Here is a 21,354-nt window from a genome sequence, read left to right as displayed (position 1 = left end):
TTCCCACTGATGCACATTTTTGCAGGAGAAGAGAGTGGGAAACCATATCCAATGCTGCAGTTAGATCTAATAAAACTATGACGGAATTCTGTCCACTGTTCAGTTACATTTTAATGGGCAAAGGAGTTATTGAAATCATAGAAGGCAGGCAAGATCTCACTTGTTGTGCCCCAGTGGACGTGTGCATAGAGGTTCAAATGGCACACAGCATTCAATGACAAAGCTAGAATGGCAGCAGAAAAAACCTTTACCTAAAGTATCAATCTTCCTTGATTATCTACAGAGTAAAAAAGCCACTAGGGTGTTCACTTTACTTATCAAGGGCTACTAAACAAAGCTCTAAGGGAGTCACATGCTGTATGTGGAAGGAAGGAAAGGAGGGTCTCCTGGAATCCAGCCTGCGGCGCAGAGCAATCTAGCTACTCACAGGTGAAACAGAATACAGTTTGGACTTTGCCACCTTAAAACTGTCAGTTAGGACCTCCGTAGTCAGCAATAAGGCCTTCAAAGTCGATTTAAGAGGCTACAGAATATCAGTTGACAAATTTGCCTTAGTTTTCACAATGGCCGGTTCTAAATTGAAGACCTTTCGGCCCCTACAGATCACCACCACTAAGGAAGCTCCTTCCTCAGTAGGGGGCCAATGGCTAATTCAAGGCTGTTTCAGGTAAAGTGTTCTATAAGTCTAAATAGAGGCCAGCATCAGTAAACTGTCCTGATCATCGCCCTCATTTTTAGGTCTCGCGCCTAGCGTTGCAGTGCGTAACACTGCTCGCGCAGCGCAAGACCTCTTGTACAGGTTTCTGAAAGCTGACCACACGCTCGTGCGTGTGATCAGGCTTTCGCCGGTTGCCATTGGCTTTAGCATGTTTTTTTTTTTACAAAAATAAGGCACGCAATTGGGCAAAGGCGGGTGCATGTCCTGCCTTTGCTCCGCCCATTCCCATTGGTGTCTATCACGCGCATCAGTGCAGCACAGACGGCAGGTTCCCTAGCCCCCGCTCCTCTGTGGTGCGCGCGCACCACAGGTTTCAGCATTACTCACACAGAACAATGTGCTCATTAAAAGCCAAATGGGACGTACATCAAACGCAGGAGACAGCCAAGTTGCCTGTGTGGAGGGTACAGCGCGCTTCGTGGCGGGAGGAGTCTCGGTGTTTATGGGAGCTTCATCTGAGACTTCCCACTCGGTAGCCCTCAGCTGCCGCTGTCCCTTGTTTTTTATTGTGCTTGAATACCATTTGAAGGTTTGCAGAACTGCAGGAAATCGAGCATTGTTCTGACAGTCCTGGAACATTGACGAAGCCCCCGGGATCCCCTAACGCTGCGCCTCCTATACAGTTATAGATGCTGCGCGCGCTCAGTACACAACGGGAGCTCGCCCAGCCTTCAACAGTTCTTGCTGGCACGCGCCCTCTAGTGGCACGGCATAGTTTAAGGGGAGTGTGTTCATGTAGAGGCTCGTGGCGTGGGTGAGCCCTTCCGAATAAGTGCATGCAACAGTGAGTGGACTTGGCAAACTCCTCACCTGTGACTCGGGAGCTCTCTGGCAGCAGGCACCCTGGCACGGCATGCACATGGTATCTGCAGAAACTTCAGCGTGGCGCCCAAGGCTGCCGATTTTCCTCGCCCCGAAACAGCCCCCTGTTCTCCCCCTGGTCTGTATCAGGATATCTATGCTTCCATGCCTGTGCCCTTTCAAGCTGCCATCACATCCTTTGCTGTAACTCCTGAAGCTACCCTCTTCCCTACCCTCTATACCATGAGGGTGCCCTCGCCTCCCTGGTGTATCACATGAAGGTGCCCACTCCCGTTGTAGCTGCCCTCATCCTTGTTCGACCACGTGTGGGTGGGTGCCCTGTGCCCTGCTCTGCCCAGTGTGCCCGCCCTCACACCTGCTCTGTCGGCTTGTTGCAGTTGCCCTGTCCCATGCATCCGACCTCAGGTCTGTCTCCTGTGGGCATATATGCGGTGTCTTTACTCGAGATCTGCCCTTTCAGTTGTCCCGTTCTCTGCTTAGGATCTGTGTATTTTTGCGGTCAGTAGGGGGGTGCACCGGCTCCCTGTAAGAGCACCAGTTCAGAGCCGGTGAGCACTTTAAATGGGCAGGTACAGAGTTTCCGCACTTTACTTCTAAAGGGAGAGCACCTGCCCTTCTCAGCAGAGCTGTAATACTTTCAGTGGAAGAGTACCGGCACTCCGCAGTATAACGCGGGTATTCTGGGAGAGTGAGTACACATGCTTCTATATTTCCATTTCAAGTTCTGGAACCGGAGCACACCTGAAGCTAAAGTCAAATCTGCCCCAAGCCCACTGACCATCCTTCTCGGGCAGTCTCCAGGGAATCTTGGCAAAGCTCACCCGCGCCCTCCGGACCTCCTGTGACCTTCCAGTGCCGGTCGCTGCGGAGACACTGCATGATAAACCTACTTCCCATGGCAGGTCGACTGGGACAGGCCTTATCCCAGTCTCTGCAGTGGGGGGGATCGCCAGTAAACATTACAGCAGAACTGGGGGGGTCACTCCAAACACATCTTTCGAGAGATGCAGTGGTGCCCTGCAGTTTCAAAGTTTGGAGCTAGGGCACCAGTCGCCTAATCCTGGCGCTCCCCTCACCTTAAGTGTTTGACACTGGGCAGATCTCTATTTCCCAGTTCCACCGTTTCCTTATAAACATGAGGACTGGGAGCACTTAAGCTGAAGAAGCCTTGCTGAAATGAAGTTAAGTTCACACTTACCTCCAGGCCTAGTCGCAAAGTGACCCCAGAATCTACTGAGCTCCGGTTCCGTTGCTGAATAGCAGCCTAGCAGGGGCGCCTGTGAGTCAGGGTGGTTCTCCCCCGAGGCAGGTAATGTGTCACCTGTAATTTGTAATCTGTAAATACGTCACTCTCACCCTGAGTAACCGTAGAAGCCATAAATGTGGTTTCCTACTACCTTGTTACTCTAAACCTTCTCATGCAGCCCTCCTCGCTCTGATGTAAAGCGCTCTGACACCTCTGGTGATGTAAGCGCTATATCAAATCGCATCAATAAATGTGCAATATTGACGTGTGCATTACTCCTTGGAATTGTCCCAGTTGACTTGCTATGACTAATAAAGTACATTTGAATAGCATTTCATGGAGGCCCTGTAATCCACCCTTCCCTCGGAGTGTTCTTTGGGGCTCGTTAAAAACACACTTGAAACGAGCACCAGCACTTGATGTGCGGGTGAGTGGGGGCCGGTAACCGGTACAAGTTTCTTCGTGTGCCCGGGAGGGAGGCAGCAGATCGCCCGCCCCCTGCACGGTGTGACCCAGGGATCGCTCTGGAGTTTGTGTGGTTTTTGCAGCGCCAGCAACGGGTACGGCCCTTGTCTCTCCCGCCGCCTGTAACGCGACCCACCTGGAATGAAAAGCTGAGATCTAGCCGAGAACACGATGCGAACATGTTTTTAATGCCACTGCTGAAAAGCGTGAGCAAACCCGACCACGCTGAGTGAGCACAGCTCGTTTAAATTCGGCGCTCTAGCCTGTAATCCACACCCTTTCCTGGCCGTGTGTTTGAAATGTCGTGTTTTTGTTTACCATATGTGTTCGGTGCTGCGGAGCACACATGGGGGGCAGGATTGCAGCCGCAATGGGGCTCAGTGGGATCTAGAATGCTGTGGTTGTTTGCACTGAAGGAGTCACGTGTTCAGTACGTGTCCGGTGGGCTTGCGCCTTCCTGTCATTTGGGGTCGATAGGTTGGCCGTATGAAGCGGGCAGATTTTGATGTCCCAAACTCATCCATGGGGTAACATCACAATGTAAACGACAATGCCTTTTATTTATGTTTTTGAAAGCCTGCAAGTGGTGCATGAACACACACTTTGTACAAGAAGCAAGGCTGGCAGTAAAAGAGGCGCAGTAACTGTCAGCCTTGCTTCTCGTAAGTAACGACTAGAAGTACAGTGTGTGTTTACGCACGGCTTGCAGGTATTCAAAACAAATAAAAGGCATATCTATTTACAATGCCAACAGTTCAAACTCACAAATGATAGACCTATTGCATTGCAAATGCTTTTTTTTTCTAAGGAGGACTGAGATGCATATAGAACCTGGATTAAATTAAACAGAATGAAAAATAAATTGATGCATGTTACATACTGTGATGTTAATGAGTGCATATACGTGTACAGAATAGCCACCGCAGATGGAGTGACAGTATGTATGTGTGTGTACTTTTGCATGTATGTCTGTTATGCGTGTATTGCACTGCAATGCAATAGGTCTTGCATTATTTAAGTTTGAGCTATTGGCATTGCTAAATAATGCAACACCAATAGCTCAAACTTTAATAATGCGAGACCTATTGCATTGCAAATGCTTGTTCTTATTGTGAGGAACATCTGCAAGCCCTTGGACGGCAAAGGAATAAGAACCAAAAATAACCTATCTCCTGGTGTACTGATGTTGTGGCGGAGGTGGAGGGTTGTTATCCTCAGCCACAAACTGAGTATTAGATTCCAAAGCTTGACAAAGTGATTTCTTACAGAAGTTCACTCTGACTTGACTAGCAGTGTTGGGCCAGAAAGTGTAATGAGCACCTGTGAAGCAGACAGCACTTCACTAGGAAGAGCCTAAGAGGCCTATGGCAACCATGGGGGCGGATGACAAAGCTGAAGCCAAACACGACCAGTCTACATAGGATAAGGACTCGCTAGCAAAAGGCTAACTGGAGGCCCCGCTGGCTCTGTGGGAACTGGAGGCACATTTGAGAGACTTGGAACGAGACATGCCAACTCACAAGGTGCCACCATGTGTCACACAATTCCAGCTTCTTTCACACAGTTCTCAGTGAAGAGCCTAAGTCACATGGTGACAGAGAAAGCAAGCTGGAACCCACTGCACAAAGTGGCTTTCCAGTTGGAAGCTCTGAACAGCAGAAGTACATCAGGGGATGTGAAAACACCCCAGGACATCGGCAACGGCCGCACCGATCTTTTGGTTTTTACCCCCTTTTTTGGAGCATGGGAGGGATCTCAGTGAGGGGCAGAGTTCCTCCTATGTATCTCTGCGCATGACACCACTCCTCCAGGGTCTTGCCCCCTCATCACACAGTGAAATAAGTTTATAAGTTGGCAGATCAGTGGAACCATTTTATAAAGTTGCAGTACGACATCATTGGAAGGTCTCAAACTTCTGTGACATCAAAGAAGGCCCAGGGAACTTGAGATGAATCGGCTTCAAAGATTGAATCAGCTCAGAATGAGATGTTGCTGCCAGAGTTGGGCCCTTGGATCACAGACTAAGCGATTTCTCCTAAGAATGGGATACTTGATGCAGCAATGGACACCACTTCGATGTGTTATGTTTTTTGTCTGGACTTGTCTTTCGACATCTTCCTGGACTTACCTGATGTTATCAAATGGAACTGGCAAACAGAACCAAAACCGACCTTGCACCTTGAATAGGGACCAACCTCTATGTTCAGCTACATAGAGCTTGGCTACCCACGTCCTGATGGACTTTGTATGCATGAGGGAGCATTTGCCACAGGATTTGGAATCATGTTTGGTGCACAGCACCAAAGGCAGACCGAGGCGGGTCCGAGACCAACATTGCTTCTTGCCAGTGCTGCCTAGCTAAAATCATGATGTTTTTTGTGGAGAGACATCCCTGCACAATATCACAAAAAGGTTTTGAAGAATTGTCAAAACCTGAAAAGATGGGCACTAAGCTCCAGAACCAGGTCATAGCACATGGTAAAAGAATAACTAATAGTGTGCAGAGGTGGTGCCTACATACGGTTTCATATCCTCACTTTCAGAGGCAGGATAAAAGTCATGACGGAGGGTGATGGTGCCATCTTCTGACAGGAGGGAAGTAATGCAGAGTTTTCTATATCCAATCTGGCATACAGGAAATTTTGAATGTGATGAATCTGCATTTAGAAGTATCCATCAGAAAATCCATGCAGTGGTGAAAGATTGAAACAAAGATAGTAGAGGCACAAAGCCATCTTGTTTAAAGACCAACTACTAATTTGAAAATAAAAAACAAACATTACACAATTTGACAGCTCCAAATGGAAAAATACATGCAATCTGCACAAAGTGCAAAATTAATAAAGCAGAATACAGAAAATGGATATAACAGAAAATGCTTAGCAAAACTTCTTAAAAGCTCAAATAAACAAATACTTAGCTTATGATTTTTAGGAAAGTATGACTTTAGTGATAGAAATCCATGTTATTCAACAGACATGGATATATGAATATTAAATTTAATTAACAAGTTGAAATGTTCAAATAAAGGGCAACAGCCCAAGATTTTCTTATGCTACCATTCGTAACTTTACACACCTGCGTCTCTCCCTGAAATCTGTTGTTGACGACACTGTGCCATCAGATGTTGACGTAGTTGTGGTTGCAGCAGTAGTATTTATAACAGTTGGAGCAACAGGGTTTGTCAATGTCGTAGGAACGCTTTCTTTCTCCGAACTATCCTCAGCACACAAACGATTTGAGGTACTATAACACAGGCAATAACAAAAAGAAAAAAAAAAGGAAACAGCTAAACAATGAAAGCAAAGTACTAGACAGCGGTAAGAAAGACAGGGGATGGATTTTCTTAAATAACCTAAGATATAGTCACTTCAGAAGTACACTCATAAAAAAGCTTAGATTTTACCTTTACTGTCCTTTTAATATATAACTTTTTCATGGACGGAAAAAAAGAACTTTATAAACCAAGCCTACCAGGACTGGTTCTTTGAACGGTAAAGGTGTTATTGGCAAATGATGTCATTTGAAATAAAGTAAATTGTAAACAAATTGTCAAATAAAAAAATCCAGAGCCCCATGAACTACTAAACAAAAATGCATGCACATACAAAAGCATATTAAAGCAAGTTTAGAAACAAATTGAACTGGGCTACCTGCTTTGTGTGCCACCTGCGGGACCTGCTGTCATCTTTGTAGTGGCACTTGTGCTGGATAAAAAGTTTCTCTGAAAACTAGTGGGAGAGGTAACAGTTGATGCCAAAGTTGCTGCTGTACTTGTAACACCTGAAGACGTTAGCGCATCTGCTCTTCCACCAAACGAATTACTGGAAGCAAAAAGCATACAAAGGCTATAGAGAATGGATCTTGGTTACAAAGAAATGGCAATCTGCACTGCAGGAACAATATTTGCTCGGCGTTCACTTCATTAGCCAAATTAATTTTTTTCTGGATTGCCTGCAAAACATCTACACGCCGAAAAAACACAACATTTACAGCGAGCATACTTTGTAACGGTTTCTATCATTAACTAAAACAGCAATTGGGATATGTATACCAAGGATGAGAGAATATAACATGCTGAGATGTTTGGAAATCGCTTTCTAAAGTAATTTTAAGGCAATTATCAAGAAATGCAGGAACCAACTACAACATAGTATCTTTTCGATAGTAAACTTGCTGCTAGCTTTGCAAAAGGCTAAGTACTGAAACCATTTGGGAAAACCTTGTAGGAGAAGTCCAAAACGAGTCATTCTGTTCCTTCCTTTACCACTATGCATGCTTTAAGGAATGTACAATTTTAAAGAATGCTGGAGCCCATGTTCCAAGTAGGTTTATACCAAAAACAATAAAGAAGGTTACAAAATAAAAAAAAGAAATGTACAACCTGGCTTTGTTTCCCGCAGTAAATGTTGCCTCATGAAAGAAGTAGCAAAGAGTTAAGTGATGCATCTCTTGGGGATATATACACTTGCCATACCTGAAGTCGATTTTTCGACTCCTGATGACCCACCCGCACATTCTCCCATCGTTCGCTCAGCACTCAGAGCCATCTCCTTTGCACCAACTTTTAGCTTGGTTCAGCAAGGAATGGTTATTATACAAAGTTTACCCAAGATGAAGGTCCCATTTTGTTCTCGAAACGCAATGGGGCAGCATTGAATGCACTAAAGCAGAGACTTGATCTATATTAATGAAAAGAATATTACAAGAGTAATACTGTAAGAGTATGAAACGTTGCACAACATTTAATCATTTTTTAATAAAAACTCATGTAACATTAAGCCAAAGATCTTTGTGAAGTATCAATAATTTGGATTAGTGACCTAGGCATCTATTCTAGAAATCAGCAGAGTGCTGAGGGACTACCCCATGATCACAAAATGTTGAGCAGCAATTTCAGTTTATTTTATATCCTCAACAGAGAATAATCCTCAGGAGCACGCTCATAACGCTGAATACAGTTTAAATTTGTTACCCAAGAAAAATACATGTGTGCAACCGTGGTAAGGAGTGTTCTTAGCATCTTTGTTCAAAGGTTTTCGAGTGCCTCTCTTTCCCAAGAAAAATACTTAGTATAGGATTATTTCTTGAAAGAAAGACTGTTATGGGAACAAGAGTGGAAACATGGTAGCAGTGTAGAACATTAACTGTGTGACCATCATATTGATAATATCTAGTTGACCTCAACAAGAGGAGTGACTAAGAGAAGGCAAAAATGTTGTCCTTTCTTTGAACTAATAAAGCATTTGTGTTAAATTAGAGAGGATCAGAAGTGTGCATACATAGAGATAAAACTGCCTAACTATGCTGTAAATGTGAGATCTAGAAGAAAAATAAAGTCCAGGAATAGCCTGGATAGAGGGTGATTTGAGTTTATGTCCTGATCAGGAAGTTTACATGTTAGAGTCTCGTAGGAGATTTGGGAGCAAGTGCTGGGGATTGTCCGTGAGTAAGAGAAGTTCAGCATAGGCAGAAAATGTATATTCATGACCTTGAAATTTGATGCCTTTTATTGGTTGCTCCTGGTGCTCGGTAGGATCATTTCAAGGGCAAAGATGGAGAGAAATGTTGTGTCTCCCTTTGCAGTTTGACTCTGGGAGAAAGGATGCCGCTAATGAAGGTTGGGTTTCATATGGGGGAGTTTAATGTAGTTTAATGTAGCTAATAAAATTCTTGGGCAGGTCAAACCATTCAAGCTTTCCGATTAAACAGGACAATTCCACTCTACGAAAGGCTTTTCGTAGAAATTTGGGATTGGTTCAAAGAACCACTCTGTCTTGGTGAAGTTGAAAGATGGGCTCTTGTATAGTTAGTGCAAAAACAAGTTGATGGACAGAATGCAGAACAATGTCATACATTCACCCCAGTACAGAGATCTGGGCCTAAATCCAATGTTTTTTTGCTCACCATGCCATTCCAGTTTGAACCCAGCCGTATGCAAATCAGTCTTGACCCTGTGCCTCATGGTAACAGTCCTGCCTGAACTGCCAAGCCAGGTCCTCCCTGGACTGGAACCAAGCATCCTAGGACCGGTTTTGGAGTTTCACCCCTCTTTAGCCAGGATAGCTTGATTCCAGTGGCATGGAGAGCACGGGACGCGCCGGATCTTCTTCAGCACTCTGGGCAGAAGTGGTATAGGCGGAAAGGCGTGCAACTGACCGCAACTCCACTTGCGACGAAAAGCGTCACCGAGCGAGTGCCACCTTGGAAAAACCAAAGCGCAGAACTGATGATATTGCGCGTTCTCTTCGGTGGCTAATAGATCTAACCAAGGCTCTCCCCGCTGCTGAAAGAAAACTTGCGCCACCTCCGAGTGAAGACGCCATTCGTGATCCATCATGCACATGCGGCTGAGTTCGCTCCCTGGTGTTCAGAGAACCTGCCAGGTGTTGAACCACCAGGAAAATGACCTGATGTTCCAGCCATGTCTAGAGGCACATAGCCTCCTGACAGAGGGTCCATGAACCCACCCCGCCTTGCATGTTGCAGTACCACATGGCGGTGGCGTTGTCTGAACACCTGCACTACTCTCCCCTTGACAGAGGGAATGAATGCATTCAGTGCAAGACGGATCGCCCGAAGCTCTAGAAGGTCGATATGGAGCTTGGACTCCGCTGAAGACCAGAGGCCTCTGATCTCTGCCTCACCCATGAGGGACGCATCCGTCACCACTGTAAACTCCGGTTGGGGAAGGGAGAGGGATCTGACGCCGACCCAATGCCGGTCCGTGAGCCACCAGTGCAACTGTCGTGCAGTGCCCTCCAAGATCTGGACGTGATCGGACAGGTTCCCCTGATGCTGCGCCCACTGGAACTTCAGGTCCCACTGCAGAGCCCGCATATGCCATCTGGCATTATCGATCAGTAGGATGCAGGAGGCCATGAGGCCCAGCAGCCTCAGATTCATTCTCACCGAAACCCGGGACAAGGGCTGAAAGATCAGAATCGGAGCCCGAATATCCTGGACTCGCTGTTCGGGAGGATAGACCTGAAACTGCGCCGTGTCCAGAACCGCTCCGAGGAAGAGGAGCTTCTGAGAGGGAATGAGGTGCAACTTCGGCACGTTGATGGAGAACCCCTGTAAATGCAGGAGGTCGGCCTTAGTCTGGAGGTGGGAGACGACAGTCTGGGGCGAGCCCGCCTTCAACAACCAGTCGTCGAGATAGGGAAAGACTGAAATCCCTGATCTGCGCAGATGAGCTGTGACCAGCTCATCTGAGTGAACACCCAAGAGGCGCCGGTAAGGCCAAAAGGAAGCGCGGTGAACTGAAAGTGCTCGTGGCCTACCGTGAACCGCAGGTAACGCCGGTGGGCCCGCAGGACTGGGATATGGAAGTAAGCATCCTGCAACTCTTTGCGGAGGAAGCATTTGACGTTCCGGAGGTCTAAGATAGGACGCAGACCATTGTTCTTCTTTGGCACCAGTAAATAGTGGGAATAGCAATCACGACCTAGTTCTGGTGTCGGAACGCGCTCTATGGCCCCCTTGGCCGTGAGGGCCACAACTTCCTTCTGAAGAAGCACCAAGTGATCCCCCGACATGCGGTGGTACTGAGGTGGCATGGCTGGAGGGGTAGTCTCGAAGGGGAGGGAGTAGCACCTTTGGACTATCTCTAAAACCCACGAGTCCGATGTGACAGTGCGCCAGTGGGGTAGGTGATGGCGAACCTTGACGCCCACTGGCGTTTGATGGGCCTGAAAGTTCGGACTAGGAAGGTTTGGAGGCAGTGGTTGTCAGGGTGGAGGGGGACTGACCCGCCCGCTGGCCCCTTGGTCCGCCACGGCGGATCCCGCATCCGCGGCCGCGCTGGGATGGCTGCTGCACAGGCTTGTGGCTCTGTTGCCAACACTGCGGGGCGCCCCTTCTGGTGCCACGAAAGGAGCGAAAAGCAGAAGGTGGAGGAGGGCCGACTGCAGAGAGTCCCAAGGACTTGGCCATAGCCCAGGAGTCTGCTTTGTCATCTTAGAGGCGACGGCCATCAAAAGGCATGTCCATAAGCGTGCTTTGGACATTCCCTGAAAATCCATTTGTCCTCATCCAGGCGTGGCATTGGATCACCACTGTCATTGCAATCGATCTGCCCAGTGAGTCGGCAGTGTCTAGGCCACAACTAATCATGAACTTAGCTGCGTTTCTCCCCTCTGCAACAGCCTGAAAGAGAGCTGTCCGGGCCTCCTCTGGACACTGAGGCAGCACTTGTGCCACCGTATCCCACAGAGAGTGGTAATAACGGCCCAAGATGCATGTGGTGTTCACGGACCGCAGAGCAGAACTGGTGGAAGAAAAAGTCTTCTTCCCGAACTGATCCAGTTTCTTGGATTCGCTATCCGGTGGTGCGGAAGGGAAGGCGGTCGGGAAGCAGAGGCTTGGACAACCAGGCTCTCAGGGGTGATGTGTTGGGAGAGGAAAATGGGGTCACCCGGAGCCGGGCGATGGTGTCGGCCCATGTTCCTATCCACAGGAGCCTGTGTGGTGGGCCTGGACCAGGTGCCCTAAAGAACGTCAGAAAGTGCTTCATTTAAGCAAAGCAGCAGCTCCACAGAAGTAGTTGCTGGCTGAAGCACTTTTGTAAGGAGGTTAGTCCTGATGGCCACAGTAGGGAGCACGAGTTGTATGCCCTCGGCCACCCTACGCAACACCACAGCGTAACTAGCACCCTCATCCGTAGCCAAGGTAGGAAGAGATAGCATGCCAAGGTCTGGTGAGGTATCCAGACCACTGGCTTCCCCCAACTCCTCTGCCCAGTCCTGTTCATACTCGCAATCAGCTGTAAGAGGGTCCTCAGACCCCTCCCAGTCCTCCCCTTCCTCCTCAGGCTGTTCTACAGGCCGAAAATAAGGAGCAGGGACATGGCGCTAGAAATCCCAGAGCAGCGTCGAGAACGGCATCGATCGACGCTGGCCCGACACCGTGTCCACTTCCGGGCTGAAACCGGGGTAGACGTCGTCATGAGGAGCGGGCGATGTCCGAAGTGGTGCCAGTGGGGTCGGTGGAGGTGTTATAAGGTCAACCGGGATCCAGGGAGGTCCAGCAGCGCCAAGGCCTGAGCCGACAGCAACATCGGGGCCGGAGCCTCCGGCGATGAAAAGCGAGGACCCCCAGTCGGGTCCGCGGGCCCGAAGGTGTACCAGCGGGACCAGACAGCCCCAACAGGCGAGCCATGGCTGACAGGAAGTCCTGTGTTTGGACCGGAGTCGCCGACGGACCAGGGAAGGACGGGTAGGCCGGCAGCGACTGCACTGGCTCCGCCGCAGGTGAGGCACCACCCGCACCCTCAGCCACGTCACGCTACCGTGGAGGGGAAGGCGGAGAACGATGAAGTTTCTTCTACTTCTTGTGCTTTGCCTTACCTGACCCCAAGTGCGAAGACTTGGATCCCGAAGATCGATGGTGATGACTCCGAACACGGTCCCTCGACCTCCCACGGGACCGGAGCCTACTGCCGGGCCTCCAGCAGCTTTCGGGTCCACTCCGCAAAGACTTCGGCACCATGGCCTGGCAGTCGGACCACGACTTAGGGTCGTGGCCGCGCCCCAGGCAGAAAAGACACACTCTGTGCGTGTCCATCACCGACATCATATGGTGACAGTCCTTGCAGGACTTAAAACCGGGCATCCTAACTGCACCAGGAATCGAAGGACTCAAAAAGTCAGTCAAAAATTGACCGGGGGTTCCTGCTCTTCCCGGATCTGCGCTTGGAGGCGCAGAAAAAGAAAGAACTGACGTCAGCACACGTGGGCGGTGTCTAAGTAGTGCCCGCGACGTCATCTCGGCAACCACGACGCCAACGACAGACGCGGAGCCGCACGATGCCACCTACCGACGTGCAAGGGTACTGCTAACGAAAACTTTCCGGATCCAGTCTGACGCATGGGGGTAATTCTAAGGTAAGTAATCTATCACTGTGTGTTTCTTTTAGATACTCTTCTTAGCCCTTACATGAAGGCTTTAATCACTGGCACTCTGAATAGAGAAGATTTGTTTTGTAAGTATGCAGCTACTGCCCACTAAATGCAATTGAATGGATGTGTAAACTAATCCAGATTGCTGTAAGTGTAAAAGATAACAGATGATGTTTTGCACTAAAGCATCAAGGGGATTGATATTGTTACAGTATATAACAAATTGTTTCCACTTTGCTGTATAACATGCCCTAGTAGTAGGTTTCCTAGCCTCCTTTAGGACATTCATACAGTCTGTTGGTAATTGTAAATATCCAAACTATATGACTTCAGGAGCCAAATTGCTAGGTTGAGTTTCTTGAGATTTGGATGCCTGATTCCTCCATGGCTCTGAGCGAGAAGACTGGAGTTGAGATGCAGATTTTGGTGTGGAATGTGAGTCAGCAATTTGATTGTTTACTCCCAAAAGATGTTCTGCTAGGAAATACATTTTGTGATGTATGGCCCATTTCCAAATGGCTTGGGCTAGGGGTGACAGTTGGGGAGTGTCCAACCACCCCCCCCCCCACCCCCAACCTGTTGTTTTTGTATATAGTACCTAGCTGTCATGTGGTCTGTGCAGACTAGGACAGTTTTGCCTATTAAGCGAGTTTGAAAGGCTTTGAGCACTAGAAACACTGCTAGTAGCTCTAGGTGAATTATATCGAGGCTCTTGTAGTTTAGGCTCCATAATCCTTGGATTGTGTGATTTTGTAGGTGAGCGCCCCAACCAGTGAGCGATGCATCTGCTGTTAACACGGTCTGTGGAACAGGGTCGAGAAAGGGTCGCCCTTTGGATACATTTTGTGGGTTCCACCACTGCAGAGAGCGATGGGTGTGGCCATCTACCAACACTAGATCGGTCAACTGACCCTGCGGCTGGTTCCACTGACTTGCTAAGCATTCTTGAAGGGGGAGCATGTGAAGTTTTACGCGGGGAACAATTATAATGCAAGACACCATCTTCCCTAGCAGTTGCATGAATACTTTTGCTGGTAATGATTGGTTGGGCTGACATTGAATGAGAAGGGACTGAATACTGTGAATCCTGGCTGTATTGTAAGAGGCCAGAGCTTTCTGAGTCTATAGCGGCCCCCAGATAAGTTTGTGTGTTGGAAAGCTGTAGAAGAGGCTTCAACACATTTAATGTAGACCCTAGTTGGTGAAGTGAATAGTGGTTTGAGTGTGTTGGAGACACATTTGGTAAGTGCTAGCTTTGATGAGCCAGTCGTCCAGGTATGTGAAGACATGGATGCGATGTCTTCTCAGATGTGCTGCAAATACTGCCAGACATTTGGTAAATACCCTGGGAGCAGTGGTGACTCCAAATGGAAGTACTTTGAATTGGTATTGATGACCCGCTATCATGAAGGAATTTGCAATTAGCGGGAAGAATTGGAATATGGAAATATGTGTCTTATGTCTAGAGTAGACATAAAATCGCCCTGCTGTAGAAGTGGGAGCACTTGTTTAAGTGTGACTATGTGGAAATTATCTGAAAGTATGTAGAGGTTTAGTTGTCGGAGGTCTAGAATAGGTCTCAAGGAGCCGTCTTTTTTGGGGATGAGAATGTACAGGGAATACACACCTGTTCCTTGCTGTTGTAACAGCACAGGTTTTATGGCTCCTTTGGACAGGAGAGATCGGACCTCTTGCTGAAGTAGATGTAAATGTTTGGTGACAATTTGTGAGAGCGTGGTGGAATGTTTGGAGGATTGTTGGTAAGCTCCAGGCAATAACTATGTTGGATCATTCCCAACAGCCATTTGTCTGTGGTGATAGATTGCCAAATAGGGAAGAATTGTAGAAGCCGTCCCCCGACGGGTGTTAAATGATTGGGGAAAAGGGTAGGCAAGTCACTGCCTTTTGGGTGAGGGGGAATTACGTGGTGTAGAACCCTTGCCTTGACCTTTGTTGTTTTTGCCTCTATATCCTCCTCTAAAGAATCCTCTTGTAGAGGAAGATTGTTAGCTTTGTCGGAGGTGGCAGTATTGTCTGAGGACATGGTTTTCGACCCTTTGATTGTAGAAGGAGCGATGAAAGGACTCCCGATTAGAGGGAGACTGCAGACCTCCCACAGACTTGGCCATTTCGGTGTCTATTTTCATTTTTCTAATGACTTATCTACTTCGAAGGGATGTTCCTTGTCAAAAGGAGTATTTAAAATAGACTGTTGTACTTCTGGTTTGAAACCAGAAATCCTCAACCATGCTTGTCTTCTTAATAACACACTAGTGTTGATCTCTCTAGCTGTGTTGTCTGCAGCATCTAAAGCACATCTAATTGAGGAATTGGATATGGGTTTCCCTTCCTGGACTAATTCCTGGGCTTTTGCTTTGTACTCGTCTGGGAGGTGTAGCAATTGCTACATCTCGTCCTGGTGTGCCCCATCATATCTGGCTAGCAAAGCCTGGGTGTTGGCAAAGCGCCAATGATTTGCTGCTTGGGCGACTACTCATTTACCGGAGGCGTCTAATAGTTTTGACTCTTTGTCTGGAGGGGGAGCATCTCCTGTAGTCTGTGAATTGGCCCGTTTACGGGTATTAGAGACCACCTAGGAGTCTAGTGGTAACTGTCCTTTAATAAAGACTGGATCTGATGGAACAGACTTGTATCAGTTCTGGGGGTGAGAATGCGAGCACGCACTGGATCTTTAAAGATATCAGCATGTCTTATCATACCTTTAAGCATAGGTAGAGTATGGCTAGCCCTTTGTGTGCTACTAGGTGTTTCAAATAGGAAATCTTCCTCTAGAGATTCCTTGTGTAGCTGTACCCTATGAAATCCTGAAGCTCTAGCTAGTAATTCTAGATATCCTACATTGTTGTCAGGAGGGAAAGGCTTTGCAGGGTAAAGATCCGGGTCGTTGTCTGTAGGTGAATTTGTGTTATGATCCCTCCAGGGGTCTATTGGTAAAATATTGTGGCCCCTCCCCCCCATCATCATCAGGTGGTAGTGGAGGAGAGTTAGTTGGTGTAAATAGTAAATGTTACAAAGGTGGAGACGCTCTGGAGGCAAGATGGCGCATGAGTTGTAATCCACCACGATGCGTCGGACGATCCCCTAAAAATGCACTCATCCCCCGCTCATTCGCAAAAAAACAAGAAACTAATGTATGCGAAAAGATTCACAAATATAGCACCCCCTCTATGTACAAATCAATGTACCTTCATTGACTTTCACGATCTATACGACCGCTCACTGACCCAGCAAGCGTGGAAATAAACTCTTGCCTGCACGCTCTGATGATAGCTCCTCAGATCTGGCATACTTGCTAATCCCAGCCCTGTGGCGAGAGTCTCCGGCCGCGCTGTCAGGCAGGAAGACATCATCGGGGATCTACACATTCCGGCCAGCCTGGAAACAAACTCCTCTGGTACGTCAGCAACACGAGCAGGGCGCCGACCTCTTCGCAGCTCGCTACGTTTGCTTGATACACTGTTGCAGATAGAGACTAACTTACAAGTAAGAATGGCTGGTCGGGTGCTAAAACAGCAAAACTTTACTGCTGCCTAATCTTGCAATGTCCTTAGTACCACAGCCCACCATGGTGAAAATCGACAAAAACGGCCAGAGACACGTGGGGCTAAGAATGGTAGGGGGGGAAGAGCGCGCAGGGGGTTGGGGAGCCGAGAGAGGGGAGAAAGGAGAAAAAAAATGAAAGTGTGAGTAAAACAGATAAGATAGAGAATCCTAAAGAAGGACAGATGAAAGCTCGAAGGGATTTTGGCAGCACATAACCACTAATTACTAGCAGTTTTCCCCCAAGTGGGGAACCGGGGCACAAAGCTCAGGAGCCAACTCAGGAAAAGTGGGGAAATGGAGAATTGGCACTGAATAACCAGACTGAAGCAGCTGCCTTAGGAGCTCCATGCATTGCAAGGCAGGAGGACATAATTCCCTCTGGGTTCCCCAATTACCAACCTGGAAGCCGATCATGGAGTGAGCACTAGGAGGACTCACAGCCCGGGCTCCGCTGAGGACCTACACATGCATAAAAGCAGCATAGGGATAAAAGCAGAGGCTACCAGCAGTAAACCTTCCTTCAGTCTCGACTGAAGGAACACCAGGAAAAACTGGTAAATCCAATTGTCCAGTAGTGAAGACTCTGGACAACTTGGAGAAATTTTACTCTCTAACTGACGACAGAGAAGTATCAGATCTGAGCATATCAGCTTCAAGTGAGGAGGACGGAAATAATTGGAACAGCAGTTCAAACTCCGATCCACCTACAAAAAAGTATGGAATGAAAAATCTCCAAAAGAAAAAGGGGGAGCGGAGGAAAGGTTGCGTGACCCCGACAGGGGGAGCACTGGAGATCTCAGAAGGGATTACTCAGCCTCTCAACTTCCAAATATTTCAGACCTAACAGGTGCCTCAGGAGGCAATCGAACAATTACTGGCAATTTAACAGAAGGAGAGTATGGGGAAAAGAACGATTCCTCACTGGCAATAGTGTTGCAGTCTATTAAGAGCTTTCAAGAGGAGGTCAAAGTAGATAATCGCAGAGCATGCCTGGCTGCCAAAAAAATGTAAGGGGCCATGTGGAAGGTGGGCACAACCTGTGCTGAAATTGCGGAGCGATTGACCTCCGTAGAGGTACGTACAGAAAATCTGGAGAGGAACCTAGGAACTCTGAAGGCACAAGAGGAGAAACATGAGGGTATGGTCAAGGATTTAATTTGGAAAATGGAGGCACAGGAAAATAGGCAACTTTGCAACAATCTTCGTTTTCTAGGAATTCCGGAAGGCAACGATCCCAGGAACTACATGATCACGGTCCTTAAGGGGGTCTTCCCGGGATTACACACCTGAGACAAAGAGATACAGCGAGCACACAGATTTCCTCTAACACCTTCAAAACGTCCTCCATCTACTCCCCAGCATCTTTGTGCCATGATCCTATATTTTGGAAATTTTCTTCTACAACAGGCACTATATGACCTGGCCAGACCAACAGCCAAGCGGCAATTTAACGAAATTTCTTTCTTCACGAGGCCCGGCTTCGCTCACACCACAGTAGAGCGTAGATGGAGGTTGAGACAGCTTTTTACCCCTTTTCAACATCTTGGGGCTTACAGAACCCTGCTCGCCTGAAGATTGTATACAAAGGGACAACGCGCAGCTTTACCTCAGAAATACAGGCCCAAGCCTATCTACAAGAGATCACTGATCAAAATGGGAGCACATCGTAATAGTCCAGGATCTCATAAACTTAAGACTTGTGCTTTTACTAAGTCTCTTAAATGCTATTAACATATTACCTGTTGCTTCTCTCCGTCTTTCTCTATCTTGTATTCTTCTTATATTTCCTATAAGGTATATGCTAGCATTAGAGCCTCTTAGCAGACCGAGCAGGACAATTCCTAAGGGGAGATATATATATATATATATACATTCTCACTGAAAAAACCATAGGTTTCAGGGGTGTTCTAGTTAGCTGGACATTTCCCTCGTACAAAACCCTAGAAATTCCCGTTATAGTTAGTTCAGCTAACTATAACTCGCGCCCCCGCAACGCACAGCTGATGACGTCACATATTACATCACTCATGACATGGTCAGTGACATCACTGATGACATCTCAAATGACATCACTGATGACATCACTGATGACGTCATCCATGTGATAAATTAGTGCATCTTCTCACACCCTAATATAACCTTTGATACACCGACTCAAAATTTCAAACGGCCATAGATACTCCAATACCAATAACTACACACCAACTCATTGACTTAAGTCTACATACATGTCCACTCACTCGCCTGTGCAGTCACTCATACTTACAGTCATTTATACACCTATACAGACACACACACACTGCCAATCATCCATTGAGGTACTGACACATCTAGTCAGTCATGCAAATAATTAATCACAGTCCAATTTACTCACCTATACAGTTAAACAAACTCAAGTTCACTTACTCATAAAAATTCTAACAAATTCTGTGTCTTCCTGCAGAAAAACAAACAGCACATGACACAGATATCCTTGCACTATGGCGCATACAGCCACTCCCAAAATCACACACTCTCATATATAGATAGTTATATACTCTTACACACATATACACTGCGTTTCACATACGTAGTTACTGACATGTACAACTGAGATCTACATTCAATCACTAACACACCCATACATACACTCACCCAACCATACAGTCCATCACAGATGCACTCTTAAAGCCATGCACCCACTCACACATCTAGTCACAGAATCACACACATCCTACCCACACAAACACTCAGGCACCCATACAGATACTCAGACAACCAATCAATAACCCATATAGACACTCATATAGCTATTCACAAAAACATGCAGCCACTTATACATCAACACACAGACACATACAGACATTCACACAGTTTAGTCACTAGTCTGCAGTAAGATACATTTAATGACTCACTTCTAGAGTCAGTTACGCACCTAGAAAATCATCCATTCACACACTTGTACACCCACTTATTTTTCAACAGGCCTTTCCCTATATATATTAAACATATTAAAACTGTTCAGAAACACATACTCAATGGATGATGTCATCAGTGATGTCATTTGAGATGTCATCAGTGATGTCACTGACCACGTCATGAGTGATGTAATATGTGACGTCATCAGCAGTGCATTGCGGGGGCGCGAGTTAGAGTTAGCTGACCTAACTATAACAGGGGAATTTCTAGGGTTTTGTACGAGGGAAATGTCCAGCTAACTATAACACCCCTGAAACCTATGTTTTTTTCAGTGAATTTCTAAGGTTTTTTTAATGCCAATTCCTAACTATAACGTGCATGAAACCTATGGTTTTTTCAGCGAATTTCAAAGGTTTTTTAAATGCTAATTCCTATCTATAACTTATCTCCAAAGATATAATGAAAAGCATTCTTTTTTAAAAGTAGGGTGCACATTAGTTTTGTGGAAAAGCATCTTTGTGATTGGTTAAGAAAAAGCAGTTTCAACGTGGAGTACATATCATAGGATAAAATTTGCTCAGCTCAACCACACCTGCTTCTTGCATTTGGAAGGCACTGTTCTAACCTAAAACAAGCTTTAACTTTTAACCTGCACGTGTCGTTAAATGTTCAAGAAAATGTTACAAAAAAACTTCGTAAAGTTTTAAAAAATTGATGAACTTTTAACCTGAATGTTCTAGAAAGTGTGTTGATAGAATACGTTGCACTTCTGACTTCTATGTGTTGTTGAATATTTAAAAAAACGGTTCATATGGAAAATTAAAAAGAAACCAATAGAGAAGTTTTGAAACCTAAAAGAATCAAGGAACTATTCTAATTTATCCTTTACATGTATTTATGTGTGCAGCAACAAAATTATAGACACAACAGCAATAGGAAGAGGAAGAAGCAGGGAGTGGGGGGACGGGGGAGATGGGCAGAATGGCACACATGCAAAATTAAGTACAGCACAAGTATAGACAAACAATGGCCAAAATGAAACCCACTAACAAGGAGAACAAGTCACACAACTCGCCAACATCACACCACTGAACGAGCATAGAAGTGAAAACCACGCTGTATTCATACAGGATGTGTACAAAGGCAAGTCGTTGGTGTTGTGGGATGTCTGCGACCGTGGTCATCATGGATGAGATGTCCAGCATGTGGCACATGGTCGAGTTCACTGTGTGTTATGCTGCCAAACGGCTGCTCCTCCCACCCACGAGCCCCACACTTTTGTACAGTGCGCTGTTGTATCTCGTGCACTCGTACGGCACACCATTGTAATGCCTATTTGCGCATGTCCTGCTACATTCCAACTACAACATCACAGTGCCGTTTGGAGGTGGTGCATGCCACTTTACAACATCGGCTGCTGCGGCTCTTAAAACAGGCCACACCAGAACACAGAGACACTTACCGCACTTCCTGTACACGGACATGTCCGAGACACCCCGTTCCCCTTGCCGGATAGGCACACCCCTCCACTGACCTGTGAACCCCAGATCAGCACACGCCAGTTGTGCATGCAGGAGGATGCGTGCGTAGCTACACATCCAGGCTCACTGCCAATGCTGAGGTGACAGCACACTGTGATGTTGCAGGGCTCGTGCCTATCATGCTAAGACAATGACCACAGGTAAACACTTACTAAGATATGGGTTTGGGGGACATTGGCGGTCCTGGAGTTGTTGAGA

At 46.9% G+C, this 21,354-nt stretch overlaps 1 protein-coding gene across 6 annotated transcripts in view; it reads right to left on the bottom strand.

Annotated features, from left to right (window-relative positions):
- Nucleotides 1-21,354, bottom strand: part of PPP1R12A (protein phosphatase 1 regulatory subunit 12A) — a 1,183,401-nt gene that overhangs the window by 475,314 nt on the left and 686,733 nt on the right. For 4 of the 6 annotated variants that reach the window (XM_085652988.1, XM_085652990.1, XM_085652986.1 and 1 more), the window contains 2 exons: nt 6,905-7,075; nt 6,330-6,497 (listed from right to left, as the gene is read on the bottom strand). In XM_085652988.1, coding sequence (XP_085509114.1) covers nt 6,330-6,497; nt 6,905-7,075 — 339 coding nt within the window. The remainder of the gene's footprint in view (nt 1-6,329; nt 6,498-6,904; nt 7,076-21,354) is intronic. The other 2 variants (XM_085652989.1, XM_085652991.1) reach the window with 1 other exon arrangement.

Source organism: Triturus cristatus, chromosome 4_1 (assembly GCF_964204655.1).
Source record: "Triturus cristatus chromosome 4_1, aTriCri1.1, whole genome shotgun sequence".
In the NCBI taxonomy this organism is placed as follows: Eukaryota; Metazoa; Chordata; class Amphibia; order Caudata; family Salamandridae; genus Triturus; species Triturus cristatus.
Note: the sequence above shows the minus strand (reverse complement) of the source record. Positions and strands in the feature narration are given on the sequence as shown.